At 42.8% G+C, this 16224-nt stretch overlaps 1 protein-coding gene across 4 annotated transcripts in view; it reads left to right on the top strand.

The window, feature by feature from the left end:
* The first annotated feature begins 960 nt into the window (after positions 1-960).
* The window catches only part of EP300 (E1A binding protein p300), a 64429-nt gene continuing 49165 nt past the window's right edge, over positions 961-16224 (top strand). For 2 of the 4 annotated variants that reach the window (XM_044940819.2, XM_044940818.2), the window contains exon 1: positions 961-2334. In XM_044940819.2, the coding sequence (XP_044796754.2) occupies positions 2241-2334 (94 nt within the window). In that variant the 5' untranslated portion in view covers positions 961-2240. The remainder of the gene's footprint in view (positions 2335-16224) is intronic. The other 2 variants (XM_006068887.4, XM_044940817.2) reach the window with 1 other exon arrangement.

Raw genomic sequence — 16224 nt, 5'->3', positions numbered from 1 at the left:
TGATGTCATAAACACATTTTATTTATATTCAAGCATTTTCCTCCATCATTTTCCCCATAATTACATTATCTTTAAAGCACTGCCTAAACATGGCCTTTTTTTTTTTTTTTTTTAAAGCTGTATTATTGAGAGCGAATTAAAAGAAACACCCTAAAATGTCATCAGGTCCTGGATGATTTCAGAAAAATAATTCAAGGCTCCTTTGGTGAGAGTGCCGCCTCGTAGGGGCATGTGTACACGTGGTGGGCAAGAAACGAGTTTAGTAGATCTGGTCTTAAAAAATCTTCCCACTGCTGTGATTTTTGTTTCCTGATTATCAAAATAAAATATGTTCATTGTCAAAAAAACCTAACATTAAAAGAAAAAGGAAACAACTCGTAGTTGGTGTGATTTTTGGATGGGAGCCCTGGGAAAGCGACGGAGAGGAACGCACGATCTGTGGCCTGGAATACTGGGCGGCGGGGTACCCCTGCCTAATAGATTAACAGGGCTGGGAAGACTGGCTTCCCAAGGGCCCCGGGCGCAGTGCCATCCCCAAGGCGCTCCTCTTCGGCCACCTGTGTGGCGACTTGTCGCCTTCCCTGAGTAGCTGCGCGGCCCCGTCACCCCGCCACCCAGTTCCCACCGATCTCCTACGCAAAGACCCAACCCAGGCACCTTCCCCCGTAAATGTCCACCGACTGAAAATAGATCCCAAGCCCGCCCCTGACCCCCCCCCCACCCCGCAATCCTCCCCTTTAAAGGGAGCCACCGGGTGACGCCGGGGGAGTTTGCGGAAGCGCCAACCGCGTTGGGGCCTTGGGCGGATCCCGTGATTGACCCGGCCCCGCCCCCCGGCTCCTCGTCCCCCATTGTGTGAGCGGCTCGGGCCCAGGCCCCGCCCCCTGCCACCTCCCTCCGGAGGCCCAACCCCTCCCCTTTTTTTCACCCCCCCCCTCCTTGGCTCATTTCCGGCCGCCGCTGCTACCGCTAGCCTGTAAGGAGGATTCGGCAGAGGGAAGAAACAACAGCCGCCATCTTGTTTGTGTGCTAGGCTTGGGGGGGAGAGAGGGCGAGAGGGAGCGGGCGAGAGTGGGCAAGCGGGACGCCGGGCTGAGTGCGAACTGCGGGAGCGAGAGTGCGGAGGGGAGCTGGGCCGGAGAGAGGCGGCAGGGGGCCGAGACAGTGGCAGGGGGCCCGGGGCGCACGGGCTGAGGCGACCCCCAGCCCCCTCCCGCCCGCACACACCCCCACCGCGGCCCCGGAGCCGGGCCGGCGTCGACGCCTAAGGGGGGACCATTACATAACCCCGCGCCCCGCGGCGCCTTCGCCCGCCGTCGAGGGCGGCCCCGAGCGGAGCCCCGGGGGGCGGGCGCTCCAGGCACCTGGCCGCCGAGGGTGGGGGCCGTAGCGGCGGCCGTATTTATTTATTTTCCGCGGGAGGGGAGGGCGAAGGAGGAGAGAGCGCGGCGCGAGAGGAAGCCGCCTGCGCCGCTCGCCAGAAGCGGGGCCTCCTCGGTGGGCTCGGCGTCGGCGCGGGCAGGCGGCGCTGCTCAGCCCGGCCCCCCTCGGCCCTCTGGGCCGCCGAGCTCCGCGCCCGGCGTCCTCGCCGCGCCTCCGCCGCGCGATGTGAAGCGGCGGCGCCAGCCTGGCTCTCAGCTCGGGCGAGCTCTCTGCGGCCATTAGGGGCCGGTGCGGCGGTGGCGGCGCGGAGCGCGGCGGCAGCAGGAGGAGGAGGGTTCGGAGGGTGGGGGCTCAGGTCCGGGAGGGGGCACCAGGAGGAGGTGAGTGTCTCTTGTCGCCTCCTCCTCTCCCCGCTTTTCGCCCCCGCCTCCTTGTGGCGATGAGAAGGAGGAGGACAGCGCCGAGGAGGAAGAAGCTGATGGCGGCGGCGGAGCTCCGAGAGACCTCGGCTGGGCAGGGGCCGGCCGTGGCGGGCCGGGGACTGCGCCTCTAGAGTCGCGAGTTCTCGGGGATTCGCCGCAGCGGACGCGCTCGGCGCATTTGTGTGCCTGTGCCCTCCTCCGGGCCTGAGCTCAGGCCCGGCCCCTCGCACTTGCCCCTACCTTTTCTATCGAGTCCACATCCCTCTTCAGCCACCGCGATCCGGCGGAGAGAAAAAGGAACTTCCCCCCACCCCCTTCGGGGGCCGGCGGAGCCCCCTAAGCCCACCCTCGGGATCCGGGCGGGGACCCCGTGCTGAAGAAGAGATTTCCCGAGGATTCTCCTTTTCCTCGCCCGTATCTCCGAAAGAATTAAAAATGGCCGAGAATGTCGTGGAACCGGGGCCGCCTTCAGCCAAGCGGCCTAAACTCTCATCTCCGGCCCTCTCGGCGTCCGCCAGCGATGGCACAGGTTAGTCTCTGGAGCCCTGGCCTTCCACCTCCTCCTCAATCTTTTCTGCTCGCTGCACCTTTATTCGTCCATATTTTCTTCTCTCTTCCTAGTTCTCTGCCTCTTGATTGATTTTAAAGGTGTTTGAATGAGCTGATCGAAGGCGTCCAGTAGCCGAACCATTTTCTTTGCTTCCTAAACATTCGTTGCCACACTATGTCATATCGATGTGTGTTCTGGAATTAGGGCTCTTGAGTGGTGCTGTAAAAATGGCCTTTATTGTCGTTATCATGCAGTTTAATTTTGGAAATGCTAGTGCATTTGAGTGTAAGGACTTTTTTTCTTTTTTTTTTTTTGCGCACTTTTAGTTGTAAATTGTGGTTAAGTGAGGAATTGTGAATTCTTTCTTCCTGATCGTTACTTGTCTTGTTTCCTCTACTTTCTACTACTCTTCAAGAATTCCTTTTTGCATAAGATTTTCTGTTGAGGATGAAGGTGTAAAAATTCTTGGTTTTACTTGTTTGTGTATGTGAGATCCAGGATTTCAGGCTTGATGTGAAGTTAAACGTCAAGCCTGAAATTTGGTATGAATTATTTTACTAACCATTCCTAGCTCTCTCCGCCCCCTTATTTGCTTTAAAAATCAATATGGAGCGCAGTTCATTTTATCTCTCTCATTTCTTTGGTGCCAGACCAAAATGTCTGAAATTCTGGGGTTTTAGGTTGGAAGAGAGCAGAGGCATTTTCTTTGCAATTTGTAGTTACTTTCTCTTTGGGAAGAGTTGGGGGGTTAACCGATTCTATGGAGTTATGTACTTGGAAATCAAGACTAGAAATTGAGAGTCCCAATCAAGAACTGCCCACATAAACTGATCATACAAGAATTTAAAATGTGTGTTAAGTTTTGTATTTGTGGGTTTTGTCTTTTTACACTTTAAACAATGTATGGGGATCCAGATTGCAGTTTAAAAAAACTTCAAATTTTTTACTTCACTCAGTTGTGGACCAGCCTTTTGTCAAGGGAAATGAGACTTGTATCATTCCCTTTTCACAGTGAGTTTGGTGCTATCCTGATGGGCACCGACCTTCCCTTTGGCTGTCATAGTTGTTTGAGGTGCCAGGATAATGAAGACGAAGAATGGCTGGCCATCTGACAGTCTACAAGATGTTCCCCTTTACTACGGAGCATCTCTTTAACACCCTGAGAAAACAGGCTCAACGTCATCCCTCCATCTGCCAGTGATAGTGCATAATGGAGTTAAATGTACCCTTTGAGTTTGTAGAGAACTTCAAAAGCATGGTTCTAAGTAGGTTTCCTTTCAGTGGGTGAAAATGTAAGGATATGGCAAAATGCTTTGGATTTTTTGCTTTTATAAGATGTATCCTGAGTTTAAGATAACCTGCAAAGATTGAGGATTTTTGCAGAGTTCCTCTTCTTCAGGCTTGTAACATTGACAGTACATGAACTTTGATCTGTCCTCATTCCTTGAAGTTTCTGTAGTCTTCAGGGATTATTTTTTTTAACCTGTTTTTTCCCTCAGAATTCATACACGTATTGAGTATCGTATTCCTTTGCGCTTATTAAAATGTCGCTCAGGACAACTTTCAGATTACCTTTAGACTCATTTTCCACCTGTAGATTTTGTGTTGTTTCTTTAGTTTTTGTGTACTGTGGTAGTTTTTGCTGTTTAGTTTTTGTGTAATATGGTAATAGATTTGAGTTAGCCAGTGACTGGGGATATTGTAAAGAAAACTTTTTACCTGTACTATTTTGCCAATTCCTCATTTAAGCAGTTTAGTCTTGGGAGTACTGCAAGGCCTGAAAGGAGACTGCTCTGTTGATCAGATACTTCTGTTCAGGTTGATCTGTGTACTTGGTAACTTTAACTTACTTTGGTAGTGTTTCACCTGACTTATACACAGAAACTGTTTTGCTACTTGAAATACCTGTGAATAATTGTAAGAGTACTAAATGTATCAAGTAGGGTTTTATATTAAAAAAATTCCTCAACATTGAGATTTAACTCAGTCTTAGTATTAACAGTTTATCTTAGTTACTTTACTCTAAATTTTGTAGTGAAGATTGATTTTTGTACCCCCCGCCCCGCCCCACTTAAGATTCTAATCCAGGAATTGTTTGGTATCTAATTTTTAATCCTAACCAGTCTGGATTTTTTGATTGGGGCTGGAGGAAGGATATACTGTCCCCCTGTGAACTTCACATTGGGCACCATTGTATTTCTATCGATTGATTGTTTTTACATCCAGCACGGTGTAGTTTTAAGTTTGCAGGTAAGTTTAATAGAAACACTTCACTCTTTAAAACTTTACATTTTAAACTTGTAATTTTTGCCTTTTTAGAGTTGCCACCCTAGGTAGTTTATAAATGTGAACGTAAATTATGCCTCAGTACTTACTGATTGATTTTATCTAGAACTGTTCAAAATGATCCCCGAATTCTAGACTCCAGAAACTTTTTTTAAATGGTTGAGGCTTGCAGTTTTAATAGTGTACGTGTACCTGCCAAGAGTGTTTGCGTGTGCCAGTTTTATAGGGAAGAAAGTTGGAACACAATTGGGTTGACATGCTAAAGCATTACAAAACAGAATTAGTGCTTGAATCTCCAAATTTGAACTTCTAAGGTTGTCCACTGATGCAGAATGAAAATGACTTATTTAATTCTCAGAGATGCTTCTAAAAGATTTTCCAGGTTGATTATAGTGGCTTGAATTAAGTTCAAGTTTTACATGTCAAAATGAGGAGAAAGAGAATTACAGCTTTTGCATCTTTATGGTCTTGTCTCAATATTCGCACATGATCCGTTGAAATTTTTACATGACTTTCTGTCCTACCACGTCTGTTACCGCCCTACATCATAAAAGCATTTGTAAAAAAAAAATTGTTTTGGTAAAATTATTGACCAGAATAGTTAATATGTAAGTCCTGCAAATATTTCTTGAACCTGTTTCTGGTAATACCTTAAGTGGCGGGAAAGATGGGGATGATACGTTGCTTCATTGCTCACTGGATGTGTTCTAGCACTGCTTTGTGTACACTGGATGCTGTATGGACAGAGTCTGGAAAGAGGCATGAGCATGATCTGGTATGTTTAGTAGGCTCTTTGTGGTCTTGATACAGTTTTGTGGCTCTACAGTGTACTCTGTGTGAGAATTAGCTTGGATTTTATGCCCGTTTTCATTTTGAAGGCAAAGGACAGCTATAGCTGCATTTGAACACTAGATTATGGTACATAATGGATTTTTTGTGTGTGTGGCAAGGATTTTTTAAATGTCTGTTTCTTTCTCAGGACACTATTGTGTCTTAGTGGTTTATCATCAAAGAAAATATTTTTGATTGGAGACTTTGCTTTCTAGCTCTTACACCGGTGATACTATGTTTTAATTTTATTTTGGGGGCATGAAGGTTTGCTTGAGAGTTCTGCTTCTGAAGTTTTTGAGTTATGGCTGTTCAGTCCAGCAAAGTACTGCTGACCTTGTGTTAAGTTAAATTACAAAACATTTTAAGTGCCTTAAACTCTGGTAACTGCTTATTCTTAAGACTTTGTAAGTTCATTTATAGGGCTCCCAGAAAGTTGTCTGTGGTTGATAGTAAGATAAGATGACGTTAAGTTGTAAATCTTGTGTGTGTTGCAGTAGGGTTCCCTTTTTCAGCTAGAGTTCACATTATTTTGTGGAGGTAAGAAATGCATTGCCATGTCCAGCGATTGGATGAAGGGGAGGGAGGAAAGGCTTTCTGCCTTGGTTGCCTTTTGGCATTGTTTTCTGTTTTACTTTGCTTTTGAACCTTCTGCTTAGTCTGTTCTGTAAAACGGAGGGGAATTAAAACAAAAAGTTGAATATTAGTGCATAGTGGGTTTGTAAGAACAGTAAGCGGTAAATAGGAAAGAAAAAAAGAGTAGGAAGAATGTTGCAGATACAAGTGGGAGTGTAAAAAGCTTCTTCCTGGTATATTTACAAAAACAATTCACGAGTTATTCTGCCAGTTCTTAGACCCAACAATTAATGGAAAAATAAGACATCTTGTTTGGTGTGATTTAAATTTTAAGGTTTCCTCCTTTGAGAATTTCTGAAGTTGGTATTTTTTCCCCCCCAGTATGGCAAGGCATTAAGAGAAATTAATGGGCAAGCTGAAACTTAAATTATGCCACGTGTAAAATATTTAAAACATTGGCTATTGCAGATGATTTTTTTTTAATTATGTGGATAGTAGTTTTCTTCTAAAATTTTAATGGGAAAATTTTTTATTACTGCTCAGTTCTTGAAAAAGATTTAAGAGAATAAATATTGAGGTTTTAAGGCCTATTCTGAACAATTTGGATATCATTTGTTTTTGAATGTACATTTTTTAAAATAAATGCCCCCAACGTCAATTAGGAGTGATTTAGTTGAGAATGTAAAATTTAAACTAATGGGGAAAAAAGTAAAATGTACAGTACTGGGAAAGTGAGTGGCTGAGAGAATGGGTTTTAGAGTCCAACTAGCAGAGTTCAAATCCCAGGCCTGCCTTTGTTAACTGTGCACCTTAGGCCAGTTACTTAATCTTTCTGTCTCAGCTTCCTCACCTGTAGTGCCCAATGTGTAGGATTGTGGTGAGGAATAAATGAGAGTTCTCTTTATTAAATGCTTAGAATAGGGACTTCCCTGGTGGGCCACTGGCTAAGACTCCGTGGTCCCAATGCAGGCAGCCTGGGTTCGATCCCTGGTTGGGGAACTAGATCCTACACGCTGCAGCTGAGACCAGGCACAGCCAAATAACTAAATGAAATAAATAAATATTAAAAACGCTTAGGGTGGTGCTTGCTGTAATATAGTATGAGCTTATTAAGTGTTAAGTGTTTTTAACCTTACTGCTAAATATACCGCACAAAAGCAGTTCTAGGTATATTTTTTAATGGATATACAGATAGGTTGGCTAAAGATAATGAGAGAGTAGTCTTAAAAGTAAGGCATATGGTGCAGAGTTAGCCTATACATCATCTACTCAAATGTGAAGTTTTTTGAGAATATAATATGGTAGAGATTTAAGAGTTTATATATATATATATACTGTCACATATTGAAGGCAATTAAGAAAGATTGTTCTTACTGGAAATGCTCAAGGTAAGAATGTCTTTTTTCCTAAAGAATTGTATGGTTGAGCATTTTTTATTTATCTTAAAACTTTCTTAAAGGAGGAGGAAGAAAAGTAGAAGGAGCAGGGTACAGCTTTTCAGTATTTCTGGCCACACCCAATAAGAACTACAGTTTATATGGAGAACCAGAGACCCTGTCTCAGCAAGTGAACAAACAGTATTTATCCTGCTTACTTCTTGTGATCTACTCTGATACTTTCTGTTGCATTTTATTTTTTTAAAAAGTGGTGGTTGTGATCCACTACATTGATTTCATGACCCACCATGGCTTGTGGCTCATGACTAGTATTTGAAAAATACTAGTTTAAAAGAGTTGACAGGCTGCCAGTTAGTTGTCCTGGGTTGGACCAACATTTTCTGTGTGCTAGGCATTTATCCTCAGAATGAGGAATATTGTGGTAATCCAGAAAGTCATGGACCCTTCCTTCCTGGGGTTTGCAGATAAGGGGAGGAGAACAACATTCAAGTCTGATGGGGCCAGTATTGTATTTGGGAAGTACAGTGTACAGTGGGAGAAATGGGGGTACCTAACCTGTAGCTACTGTTGCTCTGGTGGCTGTCTTTGAAGAAACTGGAATCTGATCTTGGGATTTGAAGGATAGACAGGGCTGCTAAGAGTGAGCCCAGGTTAAGGAGAAGAGTCTGGTCTGTCAGGGAATCTTTGCATGTCATCTAGTTGGGGGACAGCAAGAAATATAACTGCATAAGTTAGCAAGGGGCCAGTCATACAGGACTTACTGGCGTTACTGCTTACTAGAGTTTAGACTTTACATTTTAGCTTTTTTAAATGTATAGACAGAATTGTACCTTAGAGTCTAAGGCTGAGATGATTGACGAATGAGGAATGATTTGGAAAGGAAAAGGAGAAAATAGGGAGACCAGTGAGATAACTGTTTCAGAATTCCAGCTGTGATGAGAGTGGCCTGGATTAGTAGATGAAAAGAAGTGAGGTTTGAGGGGGTATGGGTGGTCAGCAGAGCTTGGTGATTAATTAAATGTCAGGATATTGCCAGAGAGGGAAATTCCCAGATTTCAGGCTTGGGCAGCAGGATTGATGAGGATGTCATTTACTGAGACAGCAAGCATAGGAAGAGATGTGTGTGGGTATGGATGGGGGAGGGGTTTTGGTGAGTTAAGTTTTGCACATTTTGAAGTTGTGCAATTCTCCTGAATTGAGTAGTCACTATTTTTATTTGGAAAACTTTTCATTTCAGCGAACAAACATTGACTGCCTACCGAGTTATAAGTGTTCTCACATAAAGATGAAAGCAAGGTGCAGTCTCTGGTCTCAAAGCCTTTAGAATCTGCTGGAATTGGTATACATATCTACACAGTTTTCCCATAAGTTATACTCTGATACAAGTTGTTAAAATGGGTTAGATGAAGGCAGAGGATAGGGATTATTTCTTTCTTGACATGTACAGCTGCTATATTTATTATTTGTTTTTGGCCACACTGGGTCTCTGTTGCTGCAGGCAGGCTTTCTCTCGTTGCAGGGAGCGGGGGCTTCTCTGTCGGTGCACAGGCTTCTCTTGTTGGGAAACACAGGCTCTAGGTGCACGGGCTCAGTCGTTGGCTACTTGCTGGCTCTAGGTTGAGTGGGCTTCAGTAGTTGTGGCTCACAGACTCAGTAATTGTGGCACGTGGGCTTAGTTGCTCTGAGGCATGTGGAATATTCCTGGACCAGGGATCGAACTTGTGTCCCCTGTGTTGGCAGGTGGATTCTTACCCACTGTGCCACCAGGTAAGTCCAGGGATTATTTTTGACAGAATGGGTAAGAGTAGGAGAGCATGACCTACCTTTTCTTAGAAGTAGGGAAAGTTGGGAATTTCCTGGCAGTCCAGTGGTTAGGACTCCTGCACTTTCACTGCCAAGGGCCTGGGTTCAGTCTCTCAGCAGGGAACTAAGATCCTGCAAACCGCATGGGCCAGTTAAAAAAAAAAAAAAAAAAAAAAAAAAAAAACAAGAAGTAGGGAAAGTTGGAATGGTATTTCAGGTGGAACAAACATAAGTAGTTTATATGTGACCAGAACACAGACTATATGGTGGAATGTTTTCGTAGGCGACAGATGGGAAAGGATGTTAGGGTCCTATTTTGAAAAAGACAGAAGTATGCTAAGGAATTTGATATTTATCTCACCATCAGGATAAACATTTTATGAGAATAGTGGCATGGTCAGGGGAAGAGTAGTTCCAGAAGCCTTGTACGGAATCAGTAACAGCCACAGAACCTAATGGCTGGAAGACCTAGGGTTTGTCGTTTATCTCTTGGACATGCACATATCATTTGTCTTTGAGGGCTTTGGTAAGTTGTACTTTTCAAAGTGAATTGTTTATTTTCTTAAGATCCAAGTTTTGTTACCAGTTGTTTGTCATACATGTAGAAAATACAGCCGATTAAAAAAAGTCATGCTCCTCTTTTTCTTTGCAGATGTACAGTTTCTAGGAGGCTTTTTTTTTTTTTTTTTTTTAAAGAAAAGAGTATGATAGCTTCTCTAGGAGTCCCCTAGGCATTCCCTTGGAACAAACTCCAATTAGGCAAACAAATCCAGCCCTCAGAGCAAAGCTTCTCACAAGATGTTACTATACTCAAAATCAAGAAATGTTCAGTGGTAGTTATGTTAGCATGCCGTTTAGGCTTAATATAAACATGTAATTGAGTTGATTGGTAAAGTGGGTATTTATTGAAATGAAAATAATAGTGTCCTCATCTTTTGAATTTCACACCAAGAAATATCATAAATGTGTTAGGGTTAAGAATAAAACTTCAGGTCAGTCACTTTGCAAAGTATAGGTACACCTTTTAATGTCATGGTTTCAAGACTGTTAAGAATGCATATTTTGAAAATTAATACGTGCTTTTGCCTGTTGGCTTTCGAAATTCAGCACCAGCCAACATGCATAGCTGTGTGATCCTATAAAACTTAATATTGATTATCGTCTTTGATCAAACTTGTATCTTACGAAACATGTTTCGTAAAGTAGTAGAAGTCTTAACCTGTCTCTCCAGCATGGATTTTTTTTTTTTTTTTTAATACAATTTTTGGCTGTGCTGGGTCTTTGTTGCTGCAAAGGCTTTTCTCTAGTTGCAATGTGTGGGCTTCTCATTACAGTGACTTTTCTTATTGCAGAGTACAGGCTCTAGGGTGCACACGCATGGGCTTCTGTAGCTGTGGCTCTTGGGCTCTTAGGGCACAGCTCAGTAGTTGCAGTGCATGGGCTTAGTTGTGGGATCTTCCCAGATCAGGGATTGAACCCATGTCTCCTGTGTTGGCAGGCAGGTTCTTTACCACTGAGCCACCACGGAACCCCCACTGTGAATATTTCATTACATTTTTTAGTGTTCCTTTAAGCTCAGTATTGTAGTTTTGAGTGTCTGTGATCTTTTCCTTGACAGGTGGGTTTTTATGGTTAGATTAATTCTGCTTCATCTACAGAGTATTAAAATACTTATGAATTACAGTACTGAAGAGAAGTTACCTATCATGAAGTTTACAAAATTGCCTCGATTTTAAAGGCCAACATTGTGCTTTTTTAAGCACCCAAAACAGCTGAGTTAATTTAAGAATAGAAGTGCCCCAAACCATTAAGGAGAGATCTTTGTGAGATTGATGGTTTCATATCTAGCCAAACCGTTTTCAGAATTATTAAAGTTCTGTAGATTTGACTTTCATCTCCAATCCCTATTTTTTTTAAAACCTCAGATTTCTGCCCACCTCGTCACTCACCTGGCTGCCCTTCAGTTTGCTGTGGCTCAGTTCCTCTCCACTCTTAACTCGTCCCATTCCTACTCGTCCTCTGGCCCCCACCACGGGGATGAAAGAAAGGTTTTGAGATCTGGATTGTACATTAATTTAAAGGCACTTTTAATATCACCAGGGAAGTCCTTTAATATCACAGAGAAAGCTAGCTTAAAGGAGTGGATGGATAGATTCTGTCTTTTAAGCAGATACTTGCAAATTGACTAGTTTTAGAATAATTTGTACAGGTATTTCGCTTAATGTACACAGTTTAAGAGAACTGAGTTTTTATTTGAATTCAGCTTACCTGAAGTACAAAAAATAAGCCTGTTTATTCAGCAAATAAAGTTTGAACTTTCTAAATGGGGAAAAAAATTAGTCAGTGCAAGAGATTGTCTTAAGCAGTAGAATTAGATTTTGAGCCAACATTATTTCAGTTTTGCATCCTAGTTTGTAGCTTTAAACTTTTCTTTATACTCAGACAATCCACTGTTTGGGATTATATTGTTAGTAATCCTAATTTTGAAAGTTATACTTCAGTTATATATTTCACAGTAGTGAATGTCTGCCCAATTTCTCAGCTAAGTATTTATTGTACAAGAGATGATACAGTTAAATCTGCTGTGAGGACCACAGAAATAGAGAAGACACCAAGGGTAATCTACAGAATCAGAATGTAAGAATGAAAGGGTGTTTTGACTCAACACTAGTTTCCTACATGTTCAGTCCAAATTCATTTTTGTTTAAATAGTCACATTTCTTATCCACGGTCCATTGGCTGAACCTAATGTATTATGCTAAACTTTTCAAACCAGATTAAAATCTGTCCTGTTAGGCTCATTTTGTGCCACCATGTTTGGACTGAATGTATACTCAGGTGAAGAAACATTATTTTTTACCACATCGCCTGGCATTTGGGATCTTACTTCCCCAACCCAGGGTTGAAACAAGCCCCCTGCAATGGAAGCAATGGACCATGGACCTCCAGGGAAGTCCCGAAGAAGCATTTTACTCAAAGTTCTTTTGTATTTGAGCATCTGAGAACTGTATGTGGAAACCTGTCAATAAACTATTTGATAGAAGCAGCCTGCTGTTGATGTTGATCGGTTGATACTTTGGAAAGTAAGCAGGAAACGTCTTACAGGATAAGACGTTCAAGTTGTTCGTGATACTATTCTACAGTGTTTGTCATGGGATACTTTAAAGGTAATGGGATAAATTTCAGATTTGTACATTTCTAATCAAAGAAAAAGGGGAGTCAGCAAGTTAAATATGTTAGAAGCTCACCTTACTATCTAGAAAAAGTTCTCTCTGTCATTTACTATCTTTTTTTTTTTTTTGTCATTTACTATCTTAACTTCGTATTTCTCAGTCCACTGCAGTCTGGCTTATGCGCGTCACTGCTCTTAACTTAGACCACCAACTATCTCCTGTTATCTATATTCAGTGAATTCTCTCTCAAGCATGGAACACCACGAACATTGCCTTCTTGGAACCTGGTTTCCAGGACGGTATTCCGGGTAGATGGACTGGAGGAGGATGTTGAATTTTAGCATCCTTTGCTGGTAAGATCATTGTCCTTTAAATACGGGCATGTCCAGGTTATCCAAGAGAGTAACTTCCTCTCTTTTTCTCTCCGTAACCCCCTAACTATAGTTAGAGAGTTCTTCTGATAGACCTCTTTGATGCCCCTTTAGCAGCAGCCTCCTCACCAGTCTGCCTTACTCTAGACTTGTCTGTCAATTTATTCTTCATCTTCTTTGTCTGAGTGAGCTAGAGCATGAAGATTTGTTCATATCCTGAAAAGTGAAAGTGGCCCAGTCCTGTCTGACTCTTTGCGACCCCATGGGCTATATTAAGTCCGTGAAATTCTTCAGGCCAGAACATTGGAGTGGGTAGCCGTTCCCTTCTGCAGGGATCTTCCACACACAGGGATCGAACCAAGGTCTCCCACATTGCAGGCAGATTCTTTAACTGAGCCATCAGGAAAGCCCAAGAATACTGGAGTCGGTAGCCTATCCATTTTCCAGTGGATCTTCCCAACCCAGAAATTGAACTGGGGTCTCCTGCATTGCGGGTGAATTCTTTACCAGCTGAGCTACCAGGGAAGCCCTTTGTTCATGAAGCCCAACTCTTCAGTTGGGCAGTTTTTCTCTTTACAGTAAAAATCCCAAGGTATTAACCTTAAGGATCCTCTAGGTTGCTGCTTTTATTTGTTGAACACGTAAATTTTATTCAGCTGATCTGAACTAATCCCTGTGAAGGGCAAGTTGAGATGGGGGCCTCAGAAGGTGATTTATTTGAACCTTTATATTTTTCCTTTCCTTGAAGGAAAAGGAAGAAGCTGAGGAGCTTAGTCATGGATTGAGGCTGGTCAGTATTGAAACCCACTGTTCAGTATTTGTTTAAATCCTGGCATTTAAATTTCTAATTATTTTTCCCTTGCATCTTCATACATACTACTTTTTGTTTGGGATTTGCTTTTCTACTAGTTTTAGACCATTGGGTTTTATTTCTGTTTATGACAAACTGGTTAAAGACATAATATCTCATTTTTAGTAATCTTTTTCCTATATGCTGCTCATGAACTTGGAACCAGGTTTTTTTCTGGGAAGCCCCTTGCAGAAGAACCTAATGGGGAAAGATTGGAAGTTTGATTGTTAAAGTAAAACCCTCGTATTACATTTATTGAGCTTTAGTACTCTTAATCCTTTGGGGTTTCCCTGTTGGCTCAGTGGGTAAAGAGTCTGCCTGCAATGTAGGAGAGACAGGTTTGATCCTTGGGTTGGGAGGATCCCTTGGAGAAGGAAATGGCAACCCACTCCAGTATTCTTACCTGAAAAATCCCATGGACAGAGGAGCCTGGCGGGCTGCAGTACAAAGGGTCTCGAAGAGACAGATACGACTGAGCACACCTCTTAACTGTATCAGTGTAGAACTGATACAGTTTGGGTAATTTTTCTTAGTCTGTAAATATTTAAGTTTTGTTTAAAAAATGTTTTCTCAGTTTAAAAATGTTCAGAAAAGTTATATTTCTCATAAGGTTGACTACTACTCTAAAACAACTGCTAAAAATGACGTCTATTTGCTTACTTACATAGAGCATTCAGCTGGAATCCAGGGGCTTTAATAGAGTCCCTATTCAGTAACAAAATAGTACAATCTCAGGGAAGCTGGTGATGGATCACTAACTGCACCTATAAAATGAGAAAATCAGTCATTTCTGATCTTGGGCCCTCCCTGGCAGGGGCCGTGTTCTCTAAGAGGCCGAGGAAAATGCATCTTCGCTCTCCCAATTCCTCCCCACCCCGTGTGTGCTGTGCGCTCAGTCTCTCTAGTCATGTCTGACTTTTTGCGACCCTATGGACTGTAGCCCACCAGACTCCTCTGTCCATGGGCTTCTCCAGACAAAAATACTGGAGTGGGTTGCCATGCCCTCCTCCAGGGGCTCTTCCCCACCCAGGGATTGAACCAGTGTCTCTTGAGTCTCCTGCATTGGCAGGTGGGTTCTTTACCACCAGCGCCACCTGGGAAGCCCAGTATGGTTCTGCTTTTATATTCAGTCTGTTTCCAAGTAAACACTACTAGGTGATCTGAGGATCCTTTGCTCAGTCCCCAACTGGTATATAACTTTTAAAAGAGGGTTAATGAATTTACACGTTTTTTAATAGACACATACATTTATATACTTTGGAATTTTACTTTTTTTTTTAAATATGTAAGAACCATCTCGTTAGTTCTTTAAAAAAAACCTCCATTCATTCATGGGGGTAGAATAAGTAGCCTTTTGATAGAAGAGGTAACATGAGCTCAGTTGGAAAGTAATTGGTAAATTAAGTCAGCTTGTAAGAATTAGGTTTTAAACCCCAGGTATTTGGACCCCTTGAACTGTGCTGTTAGGTACCAGTGATGGCTGATGGCATTTGGGAATCCTAAATGTGCAGAACTCAGAGGCACAATCAGACTAGCTCAGAACAGTCAGTGGTAATCAAATGAAATAGTAAGATCTGTTTAGTCGTGGTTCAAAGTAGATGCGACTCTCGAGCCTTCTTTGCTGTGCAGGCTTTTCCCTGACTGCGGTGAGCGGGGCTGTTCTACTCACAGTGCACAGGCTTCTCACCTTGTTGGGGAGGACGGGCTGTAGGTGCGCGGGCTTCCTTAGTTGTGGCCTAGGGGCTTAGTTACCCTGTAGCATGTGGGATCTTCCCGGATTCAGGGATTGGCAGGCGGATTCTTTACCACTGAGCCACCAGGGAAGCCTGTGACACTCTAGCATAGTCTTCCAAATTTAATTAATTTAATCATTGAAAATAACAAGTTTTAAGGAAAGGTTAGGGTTTCTTAAATTATTTCTAATCATTTTTTACTGATATGCAGAAATGCAATTTAATTTGCTAACCTCTTACTATTTCCACTTCTTTGCCTTGGAATTTCACTATTGACAGGTGTATTGTTTGCATACAGTAATTATGTTTCTTCCTTTTCAGTCTTGACTCATGAATATTTCTTGTATTATTGCTTTGACTAGAGACTCCAGTTCAGCACTGAATAGAAATGGTTGTTTTGGGTATCTTTGTCTTGTTCTGATGCTAAAGAGGCTGTTTTTAATGGTGCGTTATCCGTAATTGCTGTCAGTTTTTAGGTTTTGGAAGAGCCCTTTTTATCAATTTAAGGAAGTTCTCATCAGTTGTGTGTGTGTGTGTGTTTTATTGGAGTGTTACTGATTTACACAGGCTTCCCTGGTGACTCAAGGGTCACCTGCCAACGCATGAGATGTGGGTTCAGTACCTGGATGGGGAAGATACACTGGAGAAGGAGATGGCAACCCACTCCAGCATTCTTGCCTGGAAAATCCCACAGGGGAGCCTGGCAGGCTACAGTCGATGGGGTAGCAAGAAGAGTCAGACATGACTACAGACGAGAGCATAGTTGATTTACACTTGTGTTAGTTTCAAGTCTACAGCATAGTGGTTCAGTTATACGTATGTCTATTCTTTTTCCCATCGGGTTTTGATTGC

The sequence above is a fragment of the Bubalus bubalis genome, chromosome 4, assembly GCF_019923935.1.
Source record: "Bubalus bubalis isolate 160015118507 breed Murrah chromosome 4, NDDB_SH_1, whole genome shotgun sequence".
In the NCBI taxonomy this organism is placed as follows: domain Eukaryota; kingdom Metazoa; phylum Chordata; class Mammalia; order Artiodactyla; family Bovidae; genus Bubalus; species Bubalus bubalis.
The sequence above is the reverse complement of the archived record's forward strand: the minus strand, read 5'-3'. Positions and strand labels throughout refer to the sequence as shown.